Genomic DNA, 19,479 nt, shown 5'->3' on the forward strand with positions numbered 1-19,479 from the left:
CAGGCTGGGTATCCCTTATCTGAAATGCTTGGGAGCAGAAGTCTTTTAGACTTTGGATTTTTTTTGTGTTTTGGAATATTTGTATTCTATTCACTAGTCAAGTATCCCAAATCTGAAAATCCAAAACCTGAAAAGCTCTAATGAGCATTTTCCTCCAATGTCATGTCAGTGCTCAATATGGTTTTGCCCTGTGTCCCCACACAAATCTCATGTCAAATTGCAATCTTCGGTGCTGGAGGAGGGGCCTGGAGGGAGGTGACTGAATCATGGGGCCGGACCTTCCCCTTGTTATTCTGTGCTAGCGAGTTCTTGGAGATCTGGTGTTTGAAAGTGTGTACCATCTCCTCCTTTGCCCTCTTCCCCCAGCTCTAGCCATGCAGGACATGCCTGCTTGTGTTTCACCTTCCGCCAAGATAGTAAGCTTCCCGGGGCCTCCACAGCCATGCTTCCTGTACCACCTGCAGAACTGTGAGTCAATTAAACCTTTTTTCTGTACTTATAAATTACCCAGTTTCAGGTAGTTCTTTCTAGCAGGGCAAGAACAGATAAATACAGTGCTCAGTTTTAGATTTTTGGATTTGGGACACTCTCAACCTGCACCATGAGATTATACTCTCTTGGTATAAATTATTTAAAAACAAATCCCAAACTAGTACATAAACAAGCCAAACAAACCTATCAACATACACTTATAAACACAAACACAGGCAATACACAGACACCAGGTAAAACAGGGATGGTATTTCCAGATGGTTTAATCATGAATGGCAGTAGGCAGTGTAGGAACAAAGTTCCTAGAGCACGATAAATCTTGGCTTCTAGCACAGGATCAACCTTTCATTTCATGGTGTACATTTCACAATATTAAAAAAACCCCAACCTGGTTTACATGATTAAAACCACGGGGAAAGGACAATGTTTCCAGGAGCAATGACTTGCAAGCACACCCTTGGGGCTATGTGGTGGCCATCGGCAGCTTCAAAGTCCAATCCACAAAGCACAGGTTTTCAAACCTTTACCTCTGTGTACAAGAAGGTACGTGGAACTTTAAAAACGTGTGTTCCCTTATCTGTGTTGAACACTCTTAATGAGGATCAGTTTGGGGGAGACGTACCCCTCCCTAATCACAGGTAGGATCACTTCCCAAATCAATGAAACGACCGTCCTCTTTTGTGTCTTGACTTCAGGTGTCCGGCTGAACGACGGAGTCTTTTCCTTTCTTGTCGATGCAGTTTCTCAGCCTCCTGTTGCTTCTTCTGCTGTTCAGACTAAAAGAGAAAATTAAATGAGTGGAGGGAAACAGAGAAAATGCTATACCTCTTTTCTGGTAACCGTCAGGATGCCAACAGTACTGCCACCAATCTCAGACCTGCTGCCAGGAGAAACGCTGCCCACAGGCTCCAGGGGACATGGTGGGGCTGCCTGGACTCTGCTCTGACAAATGCTACCCTGGCAGAAACAGCAGGACCAAGGCCAACTTTCACCATCAATGCAAAAGCAGAAATTCTGAACCCCAGGCAAGAGAAGGGCCTGATAGACCAGTCTACTACAAAGTAGGAGACTGGTTTTTCAACCAACACACTCACGACCACTGTGTTGTTTTAAAAGAGCCTACAAAAGAGCCACCTTGAAGATGATATCACTTACAGAGTGTCCACTTTCCTTTTAGAGATCTTTGTTTACAAACTAGAGCCATTCGTTTATTCCCACTGTTTTTAAAAACAAAAGAAAAAAATACTTAAATGTACGAAAAGTACATTATTAAAACACTCATTCATAGAACTTGCTCCCAAGAATTTTTAGCTGTTTCCCAAAACTCCACCTCTCCTTCCTTAAAAGCAGCAAACTGCTCTCATTAATCACTGATGAAAGCTAGGCAGACGATGCCCAAGTTCACAGCTGCAGTAAGCATGTGGACTCCGGGCTGATTGCTGGAAAGGTGCTCACTTTTGTTCTCAATGCTCATTGGCTCACATGGGAGCTGGAACTCCTCCCTACCCATGCCTAGCTCCAAATGGTTTAACTACTTTCAGCAGAAATCCTTAGAAGATTATCAACGCAGAAGCCACAACAAAGTAAGAGTTATACAGTTTTAAAAACACATTTGATGGTTTTGAAAATACAAACTCCTGAATGTAAGGCTCGAAAAAAAAAAAAAAATTCTTAGTGGTGGAACTGCACAGATGGTAAACTGAGAAAGCACTGTCAGGGGCCTCAGTTGACAAAGTGGAAAAGCATCGCCTTATGGACACCCAGGGAACCTGCTTCACTGGGATCTGCATTTTCTTTTTCTTTTTCTGAGATGGAGTCTCGCTCTGTTGCCAGGCTGGAATGCAATGGCACACTCTCAGCTCACTGCAACCTCCGCCTCCCAATTCAAGTGATTCCCCCGCCTCAGCCTCCAGAGTAGCTGGGACTACAGGTGACCACGCCTGGCTAGTTTCTTTCTTTCTTTTTTTTTTTTTTTGAGACAGAGTCTCCCTCTGTCACCCAGGCTGGAGTGCAGTGGCGCGATCTCTGCTCACTGCAAGCCCTGCCTCCCGGGTTTACGCCATTCTCTGCCTCAGCCTCCCGAGTAGCTGGGACTATAGGCGCCCGCCACCTCGCCTGGCTATATTTTTTGTATTTTTAGTAGAGATGGGGTTTCACCGTGTTGTCCAGCATGGTCTCAATCTCTTGACCTCGTGATCCACCCACCTCGGCCTCCCAAAGTGCTGGGATTTCAGGCGTGCACCACCGTGCCCGGCCAGGATCTGTATTTTCTACATACCTAACACAAAACATGCATCTGTATGTTACCCTTGAGGAGAAAGTCTCCACATTCACCTCTTGTGGATATTACCCAATCTTCTAAAATTAAACAGTTGAAAGTGAGAGAATAGTGGGGGAGGAAAGCAATTTGTAATGTCAAAAAAAAAAAAAGGATGCATTTCTCCTATTCTAAGAAGCTCTTAAACTGGGTTTCTGAATAATTCTTTAAGTCCCTTCTCTGATTATTACCATTCTTTGACTGTCTTTTCAAAGTAAATCCTGTCCTGTGTATTCTGAAGTGCGTCCCAAACTCCTCCACTGTGCTCTGTCTTGGAGGGCACCACCCGAGCCCAGGCTGCTGCCTGTCCTAACCACGGCCACCACAGAACTGCCTTCCTTGTGCTCTGCTTCCTCTCAAATACCCCTTAAGGCAACTCTCCATGCAACAGCTGGAGGATTTAAAAAAAAAAAAATAGAAATACTATGTCAGTTCAGTCCTGTGCTTACTGAAACTGTGCAAAGTTTGGTCCTTTACCAAACAATCTCACAGCCCTCTGCTCACCTTTGAAGCACTTGCCACAGTTCTAATGACATCATTAGAGGTATATATAATTTTTACCCACTGTCTCTCTCTCCCAATAGACTGAGAACTGTGGTGGCAAGAGCCATGTCTGTCCCTAGCATGAAGCACAGGGCAGGCATCAATACACACGCATTAATGGAAAACTCAGAACTCCTAATACTCCCCAGCTGAGCAAGTGATGACATCAACAGGAGCCCTGTATAGTGAACCAATACCAGTTATTCAATATTTTGCTTCTTCATGCTAATCAGAATTTATTTAAAAAAGGTTTCTTCAGGCCAGATGTGGTGGCTCACGCCTGTAATCCCAGCACTTTGGGAGGCTGAGGCAGGCTGATCACAAGGTCAGGAGATCGAGACCATCCTGGCTAACACAGTGAAACCCTGTCTTTACTAAAAATACAAAAAATTAGCTGGGTGTGGTGGTGGGAGCCTGTAGTGCCAGCTACTTGGAAGGCTGAGGGAGGAGAATGGTGTGAACCCGGGAGGTGGAGCTTGTAGCAAGCTGAGATTGCACCACTGCACTCCAGCCTGGGAGACGGAGCGAGACTCTGTCTCGAAAAAAATAAAGAAAAAAAAAAAGGAAAAGAAAAAGTTTCTTCATATAATTTTGGAAAATGATGTGCTAAATACAGATAAACAAGGTGTGTTGGAGCTTCTAAGTTAAGGCACCTTCATGAGTCTTCAACATGGACATCAGTCCAAGGTTTTTCCCTTATCTGTCTGATAGCAAAAGTAATCTTCCAGGGTCACTATTTACATCTCCTGGAACACATGGTGGGAAGCTCTGCCAGACTTTCTCCACCAAGGTAGGAGCTTGGAGAGGAGCTTGTAAGCAGTGGCTATTGTTCTGCAGACAAATTTCCATGCAGAAAAAGGACTAGGACTAGCCTCTCTCTCACGGCTTCATCGGAAGGCCTTGCCGCCATGTGGCGGATCCAGGAGGATCTATGGGCCCGTTAGCGCTTCTCCTGGGTGCTCCTGCCTCCTCTTCCCTACTACTTCACCACAGCCTCCAGCACTCCTGTCACAGAGGGAGGAGAAGGACAGGTGCAGACAGGCACACTTGTATCAGCAACAGCCTCAGGCTTGATGAGGAACTGTACTAAATGGAATTTTAAAATTAGATTTGTGACTGAATCACAGTTTTACCACTATACAATCTTAAACGACATTAAAGCATAGATTTTTTCTCTTAAATTTTACTGAAATTTTAGGAGATACACATGCAAATATGGGAAAAACTCAAGATTCTACCTGAGCATATCAAACATGCAGTATAAAAAGAGACTTCTATGAACAACTGCCTGAATAAGTAAAATTTACTGAAAACCTGAACTCAAGTAAAACTGAGATTTAATAATTAAAATGTTTATCAAGTAAGGAAACAAACACATCAAACATTAATTGACACATTCCTCAAAAACAGTTTCAAAGCCTCTGCCTGATTCAGTTATGAGGCCATAACTTAATTTAAGCAATTCTTAACACTTTTTTTATAAACAAAAATATAATTTTGGAGCCATCTTATTTTCATTTTACTACAAATTTTAAACTGATCTTCAACTCAGTTCCTTCCAATTTAGAAAACAGTGGGAAAAGGCTTGTATTTTCAGGTTTCTGCAAAGTAGGTGCTCACTCAACCCAGCAGAGGGGCCTCTGCAGGAGCTGAGGTGGCTGCGCTGCAGACCTGGGATCCTTCCAGGCTGTGCTGCTCCTGCCCCATTTGACATCATTTGAGTTTCAGAGGGAATCAAGGATTGCTTTAAGGTATAAAGAAAATTGATAAGAAATTAGGAAGAGGCACAATGAGGTCCTTCCGAATGTGTATTTGGCTGATATAAGTGATAAATGTAAGAGGGCAAATTTGCTCTCAGCAGACAGAATTAACTGAAAAGCTTTTTGCACTTAGAATAATGAAGTTTTTAAAATTACTTGGCAAGCCTCCTGATGCAGGTTGGGAAAATTTTAGAGAAATCAGAGAGGAATAGGTACAGGATGTGACGAGGTGGTTCTCCAGAGATGATACACAAATGACCAATAAGCACATGATAAAATGCTCAACTCATTAGTCATTAGGGACCGCAAATCAAACAACACACCACTCACATCCACTAGCATGGCTATAATAAAGATGACAGACAGCAACAGGTTTGGTGTGGATGTGGAAAACCTGCAACCCTCATATGCTGCTTGGTGGGAATGTAAAATGGTGCAGCCACTTTGGAAAACGGTCGACAGGTTTCTTAAAAAGTTAAATAGCTACGCTGTATGATGCAGCAATTCTGCTCCTAGGTATAGACCCAAGATAAATGAAAACACATGTTCATGAAAAAATTTACACATTCATTTTCATATCAGATTATTAATCACTTCCCCCAAAAGAACACAACCCAAGTGTCCCTTAAAAAAGAATGAATAGCAAAATGTGTTATATACATACAATGGTATATTATTCAGCCATAAAAAGAAATGCAATTCCGATGCAAAGCTACACCATTGAATGAATAAACCTTGAAAACATTATGCTCAGTGAAAGAAGCCAGTTACGAAAGACTTCTCACATTGAATGATTCCATTTGTACGAAATGTCCAGAACAGGCAAAGCTATAGAGACAGGAAGTAGATTAGTGGTTGCCAGGGGCTGGGGGATGAAAATATGGGGGTAAATGCTAAAGGGTATAGGGCTTCTTTCTGGGGTGATGAAAATGTTTTGGAATTACATAGTGTGATGGTTGCCCAACTCAGTGAATACACTAAGAATCACTGAATTATACACTTTAGAAGGAGCATATGGTCTGTGAATTATATCTCAATTTTAAAAAAGAATAATCTCCCTACTATTGCTTAGGAAAAAAAAAGGGGGATGAAATCTTTGTCATTCTATTTGGTGACTATATTGAAGAGGACTGACTACGAATGAGAAAAAATTTTTTTGAGAAATACAACTGGATCCAGTTAACAGTAAATATTTAAGCAGCTTACTCTCCCTACAATGTGTGACAGGCATTATTACCAGTGGCTAAAAAGATGGATCTTATAAATCAATTTAGGATAGGATGACCACCAGCAGAGGAATTTGTCTTCTAAAATGATAGTATCTGGGCAAGCTGGGTGTGACTGTCACAAGGTATCAGAACTCACCAATTCCCAGTCTTCTTCAAAGTCTACATACATGCGAGGTAGCCCTACATCCTTAGAGGGTCAGGATGGCACTTTTGCTTTACAAGCCACACCTCAGGCCACAGAGCGATCCAGAAACCAAGACAGCTGGTTCATCTCCAACAGAGCTAACTCTAGGGCCACTAAATCCCTGTCTCCCTTGGGACACCAGTGACACTCCTGGCTCTGCTGTAGTCACACACTGTGCTCCTGGCCCACCAGGGGCTCTGGTTGCAAGGAAAACGCTAGAACAGGGAACACAGCTTCCTCAATAGGGGAGAGGTGTGAGAAGGCTGGTCTTAGGACACACACACAAAATACTATTGAAAGCCTATTATTCTTTTGTGAATTAAAAAATAACAATAAAAGATAACTCACCCTCTTTAATGTGAATGTCAATTGTTTGCTGCCAACAGTGGTATCGGATACACTCAATGTCCCATTTTTTGCTTCAATTTTCAAACGATCTTCAAGGGTTTTGCTACGGGAAATTTAAAAGAATGCCACATTAATCAAAATTATGTTTTAATTTACTATTTGAAACAAGTTTTGATTAGAATTGATTGCGAAGAAAAATGTTTACACACGTAAATGAAAGTATCATTCACTTAACACAATAAATTGAAAGAATTAGGTGCACTCAAATAGTCATTATTCATATTCCAGAGATAGACCATAAAACAATGGCTGGCAAAAACACCCACTAATTTAATATCTTAAGTGGCAGTATCCAACACTTCAATGCCTGCTACTTTTCTTACTAAAATCAATCATATTTCTGAAGACCAAATGCAAAGAGCAATCTACTTCTGAAGCCTGTAATTGATCATAATGGTCAATGGCATTTATGATATAATGATATATTTAAACAATACACAAATTAGGTATGTGAGTATTTTAGCCACTCGTCCACCTTTTACAAAGGAATAAGCACAAATTAAGTCCTCCAGGTCAAGTCACAGAGAAGAGCTATGATAATTCTTGTTTTTCCTTCACTCAGTCTTAACTCAGTAGATTGCAAGCCATCATCCCACAGCATGAACAGCTTGAAACATGAATCTGTCTGATGACACTGAGAGAAAACAAAAGCAATTACACTTTGGGTAATTCTACCTGATTCAGCTCTAGTTACTGCTATCTCTCCAGGTATCTTTCCTTCTAGTTTCTTACTTGACTTACTCTTTCTGACATACTTTATCCCAAATTTAAATCTCATTTCTTGATCACATTTTCCAAATTTTTCCAGGCTCTCTTTATATAATCTGTGTCTCTGTTACAGTCTGCTGTGCCCTGCATTTCACTGTTATCTGTATAATGAACACAACCCCACTCTGCTTTCCAATACAAAGGTTAAGTATGAATTTTGTACCCGTTATATGAAACTTCACTGCATGTTATAATAATTTTTTATTATAAACTAGAACACTGGCCCTTTTTGTTAACTTGGTTTAGAGGGAAATAAACTGAATTAAGCCTAATGATATATATTTTCAGTATGTTTAAACAGTTACTCTAACTTTTCTAGAAATGGCTAAAGCAATCGATTCTTATTCCCCTGATAAGACTGAGAGAGATGAGATGGAAGACAAAACAAAGAATATGGTTCTCTTCTGTTCCCTCCTCAAAAATAGTATACTGCATCTCCTGCCCTCCCTGCCCCAAATCACATTCAACGCAGCCCTTTAAAGTAAGGGCTAAGAAACCTGACTGAAGAAAAAAAAAAAGGCTGAACTGTGTGAAAGGGTCTTCTTTTCCCTGAAATATGATCTTTGTAACTAACTACTGAGGAGAACACAGCTCCTAAATGATCCCCAAGACAAAGTGATCCTTCTTTGAAATTCTGAAGCTAATGTTTGATGTTCACACCATGAGAAATTTATCTCTAGTTTACAACTTGTAGTAATGTACTAAACATACCTTCTTTATATAATTTGAGACATAAAGTGGTTAGCATAAAAGTGGCACTCTTTTCTAAGCAATAATGTTATTAAGAAGCACTTTTAAAGTACTTTTCATCTTCAAAGTTCTTTATAGACTAACTAATTAATCCTTTCAACATCCCTGAGACAGAAGTATTTATCCTTTATAGATGGCAAAAAAGGGAGGTAAGATGTGAAATGACTCGCTGCAGGCCACGTAAGGATTCAGTTCTAAGCCAGATTCCAATTTCAGAATTGCTGGTTTCCAGGCGAGTGTCAAACCATACTTGATTTACACAGTTTTGTTCAGGAAACTTGTTCATTAAGTATTCTCAATGACAAGCTTCCACATGACAAACGGAATGAAATTAAGATTTAGGTTAGCTTTTTTTTTCTTCTAACAATTCAAAAGTAAAGTGTAAATGGACTGTAGTGTGCATGTGAATTATGTGAGCCTCAGCAAATTCCTCAACCTGCTCATTTCATTCTTCTTTCTTTTCATAGCTATAAACTCTGAAGTTTCAAAGTTAACAGGGCTGCTGTGCTAGGGAGTAGCCATTCTTTTATTCCTTGCTTTCACTTAAAAAAAAAAAAAAGTTAACAGGAATTCCGAATAACTATATAACCACTGAGAGAAGATGGTATACAGAAAACACTAATTTAGGAAGAAAAAGACTTTTCCAGTCAATTGTGGGCAATTATTACTCTGTTAAGAATGACCTTACTTCCTCCATGATAGGGCATACACATTCTGGGGTTTCTCTCAATGTACTTTCAATGTGCACTTGTAAAAACTTGTTCTGTCTAGGCTATTTGGAAAGACAAGCTGAGTTTTGGAACAAGCCATGGCAGAAGATCAGACACAGAGACCATGTGTGGAGATTTCTACATTAAAGAAGTTCCACTTCCCTCCCTTTGAAAGTCAGTTTACTGAAAGCGTTTGCTAACCAGCAGTTCCACAGCCTGCTTCTTGAGTGTGACTTTGGTCAGAGATGACCTAAGTAGACACTGCTGTAGGTACACCTGAAAACTCCTTATTGAACAGAAAAACAAAAGGCAGAACATCACACTGCATGCGCTTCTCAGCATGTTTCTTCCAGGACACTGGCAGGTGGCAGAGGAGGACTGCAGAACCGGCCTTCCCCTCCCCCTCCTCTGCCCTCCCCCACACCCCGCCCCTACTTCTTTTCCCTGCCTAGGCTTTACTTTAGGTCTGACGGCCATGGGGGACTTTTTCATTGGTTTATAGTAAAGGATTCTAAGGAAAATCTAATTGGAACAAGTAGATAAAAACAATCCCCAAACTTGTGATTGGTAAGAAAACAGATATAGGCTTTACAATGTTAAAAGTGGGTAGAATTACTCAGTATAGAATGCAGAAAGCTCCCAGGGGAAGAAACGAGATTATTAGTATATTTATCTTAAAATAAAAAGGAAAGTGGGCAGAAACTACAAGGAAGAAAATCAAATTAAATATTTAGATGCACCAGGAAGGCTGACTGATTTACTTTGGGGTTTTGAAATACGAACACACGTGCACACACACATATTTAATTAAAACTTAATGCTCCTCAGATGAGAGGTTTTGAATCCAGCTGCAGGGAAGGGGCAGTGTGGGGGGTGGGGGTCATATTCATAAAGGCCTGTGCTTCAGGACAGAATTGAGAAGAGTTAATTAACTCTAATTAAAGGAGCCCCCGCTCCACAGTCTATACCGGAGGGAATAAATTAGAAAACGGAGAAAGAGAATCTGCAGATAAAGGATTAAATGTTTTTTAAATTTAAGTACTTTGCTTTAAATAACTACCTCAGACAGATATTTACATATGCCATAAAGTTTACTAAAAACTTTATTTGAATGCTTTCTGTTTCCACGTATTGCTTCAAAGGCCCTATTTCAAGAGACTGAAACTCAGGCAACCATCAAATCTGATGCCTCTTCTATAGGCATAACGAAGATTTAAAAGATTCCTAGCGTCCGGCGATGCTGGGGTGGGGGAAACAGGTGCTCTGGCCAGAGTGCAAAGTGCTCAAGCCTTTTTGGAGGGTGATCTGGCAGTCTCTATCACACACCCCTGCTGATCCAGCAAACTCCTATTAGGAATATACTCTAAAGAAATACTTGTCCCGTGTGCGTACATATTTGTGACTGTGAAAAGGGTAAAAGAAAAAGCAGCAACCTAAACACCCACAGTTAGAGGAACAGTTACAAAAATGACAGCACATCCACCTTATGAAATATTTATGCAGCCAGAAGGTAAGCCTACTGTACTTATAAAGAAACACTTCCAAGACTTGCTGTTAAATGAAAAGAGCAAGTTAAACAGTATAATTAGGCTGGGCACAGTGGCTCATGCCTGCAATTCCAGCACTTTGGGAGGCTGAGGCAGGAGGATGTCGTGAGGCCAGACGTTCAAGACCAGTTTGGGCAACAAAATGAGAACCCAACTGGACAAAAAAATTTAACAATTAGCCGCATGTGGTGGCCTGTAATCACAGCTACTCAGGAGGGTGAGGTGGGAGGATCATTTGAGCCCAGCAGATCGAGGCTGCAGTGAACCATGATTGCGCCTCTGCACTCTAGCCTGGGCAACAGCATGAGACCCATCTCAAAAAATAACATAAAGAGTATGAACCATTCACGTTAAAGAAAAAAAGCTACAAGTATAGACTTGTGAATGTGGACACATATAGGAGTGAATGTATTTCTTAAAGGCGAGAAGTATGGTGCGCACACAGCCATGACCTCAGGGAGGGAGGTGGGGGATAGGAGAGGCTTTAACCTTCAGTCCACACTCTTAAGTAGTACAATGATAACATGCCTACATAGTACTGAGGACATATTCATTGAGTAATACAAGATTCTCTTTTTAAAAATGTAAGTCTGGAATTTAATTACTTCCCAGATTAGATTTTTAAATGCTTATATTAAAACAAACCTACATTACCTCGGCTCTTATCCACTATCAGAGGAACGTGAGCTGAAGAGTAAAAACGTGCCATATTAACTAACAAAGTGGATAATGCTGCAGACGTGATAAAAAGCCCACCCAAAGCTACCAAGCTACCTGGTGAAGAAGATGAGCTCCCCAAAGGCAGGAACTGTCTTAAACAATTTCTAGGACCTACCACAGGGCATATGAAACCATTCAAAGAATGCTTTCATAAATGGAACTGAAAGGCTGCCTGGAAGCTAGTATTGACTACCCAAGAAGAGAAGTTATCCCCATCTACTGAAATGTGGAGAGTTTTCATTCTAAGGACTCTCTTCTTCCACTGTTCACCAACGCACACAGCTCCACTCCTATACCTTGCAGGTCACGGCTGCTCCAGATACCAGAAAAGGCTAATGTGCCCAGATTCCTGAGGCCAACAAGCATGGCCTTCCCAATCTTTCTACCTCTAACCAGAATTATGTCCCCTATGTCCATGCACCTGGAGTTCTTTCCTCCGTGTCTCTGAGGATGCACACCTTGTCTTTTCTGAGGCTCTCCTTACCTGGTACTCGGGCCCACTGCCACCCGGTTCCTTACCAGATGCTACTTTGTCAATTGACTCAATTCTCTCAATTCCTTACTATCCCCTTTCTGTGGCTGAGTCTTCTCTGCCTACTAACAAATCACGTCTCTCGAGTCTATAAACCGCTTCCCATCAAGTTATTGGCTTTCATCCCTTTCTTTCACCACCAAATTTCTTGAAAGACTTACCTACACTAACTGTTTATCGTGTTTTCTATCTCCCAGTCACTCGTCTCTCTACTGCAGTTGGTCATTTGACGGGACTGAGAAACAGTGCCAGTGAGGCCAGCTGCATACTGGCCTTTTCCCAGCCTTCGTGCCTGGGCTTCTCTGCTCCGCTGGGTGTCAGGACCACTCCCTTGCCTGAGACACGCTCCAGGTTTGGCCCTTGCCAGTTTTCCTCTCAGCTTGTTACTGCCCATCTTCTTCTTTGCTTTCTAACAGAATTCTTAGTCCTAGGCAATCAGTACATCTGCGAAGTCTCTAAAATTCTATGCAAATACATCACAGGCATTTGTAATTTTCTCTAGAGAGGTGTATGGTATGGATTTTATCACAGATTCAAGTAAAATATTTGTTTTTCCCCAAGCTTCCATTCTTAGCCCTAATCTTACTCTACACAATGATAGTAAATCTCTTTTTATTCATGATCTTGACCACACAATAAAGGCTGGTATCTCTCAAACTGACATCTCCAGCCTCCTCTTCCTGGGCCTGATGGGCATTGCCATTGATTTACTGAATGTGACACAGAAGACGCATGGGCTCCATTAATTTAACGTGCACAAAACCCAGCTCATTACTTTTAGCCCTAAACCTACTCTGCATTCTGTATTTTTTACCTCAAGGGCAACATTGCTAGACATCTCCACATTATCCCTGACTATTCCCTTCTCCTTTGATATTATCAGGAACCGACAGTGGAGTTCGTGCCCATTTTTCTTTCTCACTCTTAGTCTTCTGGTCTGTCTGCTCCTCTCCACCCCATTATTCAGGCCTGTGGCCCTTCTAACTGGGACGATTCTAATAGTTTGAGAGCTGGTCTCTGGGTGTCCAGCTTCTCTGCACATTATCTTTCTAAAATGGAGATATTTTGCTAATGGGTTTCTGGGATTAGGGACTTTTTATGTCTATGCTTTTATTTGCTATAACAAACATGTACTGCTTTTATTATAAAAGTACTTATAATACTAGGGGAGGGGTTGGAATAGATTTGATCCCATTCATCTAAGCTGTTCAGATTGTGGCTTTCCAGTGCTTGCTCAGCCACCCCTTCAGGCACCCAGTGCTCTGGCTGCAGGAAGGCACCCCCCACCCTTCGCACGGCCCGCCTGTGGCTGCGCTGTGCCTCTGCCAGGAATGCTATCTTTCCCACCAGCCCTGAGTGCTCCACTCTGCATCTTTCCACAACCAGTTTCCATATGACTTCAAGGGCCCCCAAATTCAGCTCCTTCTTTCTTATGCTTCTTTCCCATGAATGCTTCAGGTACACAGGCCATGTCTTTCTTTCCATCCCCTGGGTCTAGAATGCGGGTCTGCTCGCACTGAGCAGTTGATAAATGCTTGATGAATGGGTGGTGGAGAGGCTAAGTGGATGAACAGACTCACAAACAACGTTAGCGCACTGTAAGGCATAAAAATACATGTCTGTTGACACACGTTTATCTAAAGCCATATGACCACACCAAGCAACGCAGACAGCTCGCTCAAGTCTCCAGTTACCATTCACGATCCACCTTTCCCTTTATAGAAACAGTTTTAAAGCTGGGCAAGTCCAAGTCAACATTTAAATAGAACACATTCAATCTGATGTTGTCTCTTGTTGACTGGCTTGCGGTAACTTGCAGAATAAACATACAGTCACTTTAGTTCTCTGAAGGATCATGGTTTAATGCTTCACTAAATACTCATGTAAATATTATCACTTACATAGTTCTCAAAAAGGATGTTTAACTTAGTGATATTTAACTTAGTAAGAATGTTTAACTTGGTGATATTTAACTTAGTAAGAATGTTTAACTTGGTGATATTTAACTTAGTAAGAATGTTTAACTTGGTGATATTTAACTTAGAATGTTTAACTACAGTTTATTCACATCGCTATGGTTTATTCTTAGATATAAATTTTTATTCCCTTTGCTTTATACTTCCATTTCCTACTACAGCCCCCAGGCAAAAGGAAGAATGTTAGAGAGATTAGTCAGACCGCCTACCCCCAAATCACAGCCTCCTGTTGCCGTGGTCACACTCAAAACAACTGCCCCCAGATTTTCCTGGTCAATGGCTATGAGGAAAATGAGTCCTTTCTCAGCAGATTTTGAAAGAGTAACTTCTGCGTTGCCTGATGTGTTGTCACGGCAAAGAAGATTCAACTTTCAGCAAGTATTTCTCAAGTGCCCACTCTATTCTAAGTACTTAATCAAGAACCAGAGATAAAGCAGTAAATAGAACAAGACAAAAACAGCATATACTCAACAAATAAATTTAATCCACAGAACCAGAACAGCACAAACCAAGCAGGACTCCTAATAAAACACCTACACATAACAGCTGTATAAAAAGTGAGGCTGCACACACTGCTGGAGAATGTAAAATGGTACAGCCTGTGGACAAGTTTGTCGGTTTCTGAAAAGGCTAAACGTAAGAGTTACTATATGACCAGCAATTTCTTCCAATTCTTACACATAGATGAAAACATGCAAAACACATGTAAAACTGTATAAACCAATGTTCATAGCAGCATTATTCTTAACAGCCAAAAAGTGGAAACTACCCACGTGTCCATCAACTGACGAAGGAATACAGAAACTGGTCTACACATACACCGGAATACTACTTGGTAATAAAAACAAATGGAGTGGAGTTGTCCCTTGGTATCCGCTGGGGAATTGGTTCCAGGACCTCCCTTGGATACTAAAATCCATGGATGTTCAAGTCATATAAAATGGTGTGGTTATTTCCATATAACCTGTGCACATCTTCTCCTATATGTTAAATTATCTCTAGATTAGTTATAATACCTAATACAATGTAAATGCTACATGCATAGTTTTTATACTATTGTTTAGGGAATAAAGTCAAGAAAAAAGTCTGTACATGTTCAGTACAGTTACAAATTTTTTCTGAATATTTTCAACCCATATTGGTTGAATCTATGGATGAGGAACCCTCGGATAGAGGGCCGACTATACCAATAGATGCTACAACACGGATGAACATTAAAGACACTGTGCTAAGAGAAAGAGGCCAGTCACAAAAGGCCACACATCGTACAGTTCCTTTTACATGAGATGTCAGAATAGGCAAATCGATAGAGACAGAAAAGTAAACTACTGGCTGCCTCAGGATGGGATATGGGGTGATGTGGGGTGACTGCCCATGAGGCATGGGGTTTCCTTTTGGGGTGATGGTAATGTTCTAAAATTATGGTGATGGTTCCAGAACTCTGTGAATATACTAAAAACCAGTGAACTGCACGCTTTTAGTAGATTAATTGTATGTTACATAAATTATATCTCAAGAAAGTTATTTTAAAAAGTGAGGTTGGTCAGTAAGGAAAACATCTTCAAAAGCTATCAAGAACACTAGAGTTGACCCTCGAATGACATGGGTTTGAACTGTACTGCTCCACTTACACACAGTTTTTCCAATAAAAGTTAACACCATTACTTGCCTCCCCTGCCTCCCTTCCACTTCCTCCTGTTCTGTCTTTGCCCCTGAGACAGGAAGACCAATCCCTCTTCTTCTTCCTCCTCAGACTATTCCACATGAAGACAACAATGATGAAGACCCACAATGATCCCCTCCCACCTAATGAATAGTAAATATATTTTCCTTTCCTTATGATTTTCTTAATAACATTTTCTTTCCTCCAACTTATCTTATTGTATGAGTACAGTATACGATACGTGGAACATACAAAATACGTGGCAATTGACCCCTGACTGTTAAAAATTCTGGTCACCAGTAGGCTATTAGTAACATTTTCGGGGATATTCTAGGATCTAAGTCACCAGGAAGGTTTAAAAAAAAAAAAAAGTTTTCGAGAAATCAAAAGTTGTATGTGTTAGGTCTAGACTTTCTAGTGAAAATAAATAAGTAACACAAAAAGTTAAATGCATATATATATATATATGTGTATATATGTGTGTGTGTGTGTGTGTGTGTGTGTGTGTGTATATATATATCTTCTTTTTTTTTTGAGATGGAGTCTAGCACTGTTGCCAGACTGGAGTGCAGTGGTGTGATCTCGGCTCACTGCAACTTCCGCCTCCCGGGTTCAAATAATTATCCTGCCTCAGCCTCCTGAGTAGCTGGGACTACAGGCATGCACCACCACACCAGCTAACTTTTGTATTTTCAGTAGAGACAGCATTTCACCATGTTGGCCAGGATGGTCTCAATCTCCTGACTCATGATCCGCCCACCTAGGCCTCCCAAAGTGCTAGCATTACAGGCGTGAGCCACCGTGCCCAGCCTAAATGCACATTTTTTTTTACTTTCCAGGGCATTGGCACTCCTAGCCCTCAAGTTGTTCAAGGGTCAACTCTACTAGCTTCTTTATTCATGGACATATCTTTTGTTAGTTCATCAGAACCAGAATTTTGAGGTGCTTCTGAATTCTAAATTGAAGGATTCACTACATCTGGTGCTGCAGATACTTGCTAGAAGATGGTGAAATAAAGATGAATAAAATACATCTCAACCCCAGAAACAATTCCACCAGTTCACTGATGTCCTCCCCACGCTTTTCCCCCTCCCACTTCGGAAAAAACACCTTCTCCTGCATGGAGAGCTGGGAGCTGGAGAAGTGCAAGGTACAGAAATGTACTGACCCCAAGCTAATACCTCATCTATTCTGCCCAATCCTTCTACTCCACCTCAAGACTGCTCCCTTGGCTCCCTCAACATTCCAGTTATTCTTTTAAGACATCTCCTGTGACTGTCTATCATATTCCAATCCTGTGCATCAATACTTTGCCTAGGAATTCTCAAAGCAGAGAATTGCATAATTTAGAGTTTATATACAACCTGGGCTTGACACCTAGCTTGTTCCGCATGCAGACTCCTGACAACTGAAAATTATTCAAATAAAACTACCTTTTCTGGGGAAGGTTAATTTTTTTGGAGTGGGGGTAAATATAACATAAAACTTACCATTTTATTCATTTTTAAGTAGACAGTTCAGCAGCATTAAGTACATTCACACTGTTGTACAACCACCACTACCAACTATTTCCAGCACATTTTCATAATCCAACCTGAAACTCTGTACCCATGAAACACTCGACAACCACCATTCTACTTTCTGCCTCTTTCTACATATTTGCCTATTCTAGAATACCACTCTTTTTCATCTCTCAATTTTCCTGAAAAAGACTTAAAACTTCTGGCAAATTTTCCAAGTAACTTTTTCAATAACCAGGTAAAGTGAGATGGGATAAACATAACCGAGGTTCTAATTTTTTAAAATAACTTTGTGAAGAAGCAGAAAAGTTGTCATCTCCTAGCAACCACTGTCCAAAAGGCTTCAAACCACTGATCTGTAGGGCACAGAATAAGTATCTGTAGGTCAGGGAACCTCATGGGGAAGAAACAAGGACAAGGAAAGTGTGTGGCTTCTGCAGCTTAAAAGTGTTCCACTGACACTCATAAGGCTATCTCTACCCTGTATTTTACTGCATGTAAACTATACACCTCAAAAAGTTGTGACAAGTAAGTAAATCCCCTAGAGACCAATGTACTTCAACAGCAACACTCCCCTCAGGCCTCCTGTGTGCTTCCCTCACATCACCTCCCACACGGCCTTACCTCTCGCTTCCCTCGTCCCCTCCACCCTCTGCACCTCCATCATCCAAAGACAGAAATGTCATCTTTAAGGCGATGTGCCAGAGAGGAAAATCTAGGGCTTGGCTACACGTCAACTGTGCGCTCAGGCAGCGCTACTCACTTCATCAGTTTCTGCTTTGTGGCAGAATCTTTGAAGCTTCTAAATTCTTCTCCTGCTTTGATCTCATAAAACTGGGGCTTTAGGACTGTCTGCTGGTCCTCCTTGAGTCGTTCCTGTCGCTTCACTTTTTCCTCCTGCTGGAGGAGTCTGCGTTGCTTCCTGATCTCTTCAACCCAGGCTTTTTCATCATCTGAACTCTCCGAACTTTCTGCATCACTCGGTTTTCCTTCCGGCTCTTCCTCCTCTTCCTGAGAATAAAAACAGTAAGCAGCAACTCCTTTCCCCCAGTCAAACACAGACCCCTTGTTTTCTCTGAAGCAGCAACTGGCCCATTAATGAGTGCCTAACAGCTACTCCACTGCATGTATCAGGAGAAATGCCTTTAATTAAATAAGATAATACTCCTAAGCCCACTGTCAATCACTTAATATGGAATTAATTACATCTCAAGTATAATCGAAGACTCTTCTAACTTACAAAGAAAACATGATATTAAAGAAACAGTAGCAAATTCTAAATGATAAGGAGTACATTACTTTTTCACGCAGTTCTTGTTGCTCTAAGAGTCTTAGCTTCTTTTTCCTTTTTTCACTAATTTTTGAAACAAGTGGATTCAGAAGCCTAAATTCTTCACTCTCTTCATCTACTTGGAAGTCAGGGTTCTCAAACATAACTTTAAATCGATCATCAGTGAGAATACTAGGAAGACTCTATAAGGAGGAAAAAGTACGTAAAAATTTAAGTTAATATCTGATTAAAATTTGACCAGAAACATGGTTTTAAAACACTGATTCTATTATAAATTAATAAGCGGCACGAGGCATACATTATTAACTCATTATGAAATTTCTTCCAGGACTTCCAATGTGCCCCTAGGTTTCAGCTGCCACCACCAAAAGAACCTCTACTAATCTACTTTGCAGATGATCTACACCAGTTGGCCATTACACACAATGAGCTAAGAATGAGCCTTTTGGCTAACTTTATGCTTAATGCATTAGAAAGAATTTCTTCAATTAACATTTTAATGCAAAAAATACCTTTCAAGAAAATACGTAAGTTTTTAAAACATGGCTTTTATTATTTTTTAGAGACAGGGTCTCACTCTGTCACCCAGGCTGGAGTGCAGTGGCACAATCACGGCTCACTGCAGCCCCAACCTCCTGGGCTCAAGTGATCCTGCCACCTCAGTCAGCCTCCCAAGTAGCTAGGACCACAGGTGCACCACTGCACCTGGCTAATTTTTTATTTTGTGTAGAGATGGGTCTCACTACGTTGCCCAGGCTGGTCTTGAAGTCCCGGGCTCAAGCAATTTCTGATGCCTTGGCCTCCCCAAGTACTGGGATTACAGGTGTAAGCCACTGTACCTGAAAACAGGGCTTTTAAACAAAGCTTAGTTACTATGCTGACTTAAAATAAGCAATTCTTTCAACTTCAGATTCCAAAACTGGGAGAGGAAGTATACAAAGTCAGTAACTCACATGGTGGGATGGAGGAAGCTGGTGATGTAAGTTTACCAATTCCAGCTGTTACTGGGAAACAGAAGGGACGTTTCCATCCCCTACAGGGTGGTTTCATCAATATTTCCCCTCAGGTC

The 19,479-nt window shown here is 41.1% G+C and overlaps 1 protein-coding gene across 1 annotated transcript in view; it reads right to left on the reverse strand.

Annotated features, from left to right (window-relative positions):
- Positions 1 to 728: 728 nt before the first annotated feature.
- The window catches only part of NOL10 (nucleolar protein 10), a 114,402-nt gene continuing 95,651 nt past the window's right edge, over positions 729 to 19,479 (reverse strand). Inside the window, 4 exon segments of the mRNA XM_010379671.2 lie at positions 729 to 1,268; positions 6,874 to 6,976; positions 17,883 to 18,130; positions 18,419 to 18,592. Of these exon segments, the coding sequence (XP_010377973.2) occupies positions 1,149 to 1,268; positions 6,874 to 6,976; positions 17,883 to 18,130; positions 18,419 to 18,592 (645 nt within the window). The 3' untranslated portion in view covers positions 729 to 1,148.

Source organism: Rhinopithecus roxellana, chromosome 17 (assembly GCF_007565055.1).
Source record: "Rhinopithecus roxellana isolate Shanxi Qingling chromosome 17, ASM756505v1, whole genome shotgun sequence".
Classification (NCBI taxonomy): domain Eukaryota; kingdom Metazoa; phylum Chordata; class Mammalia; order Primates; family Cercopithecidae; genus Rhinopithecus; species Rhinopithecus roxellana.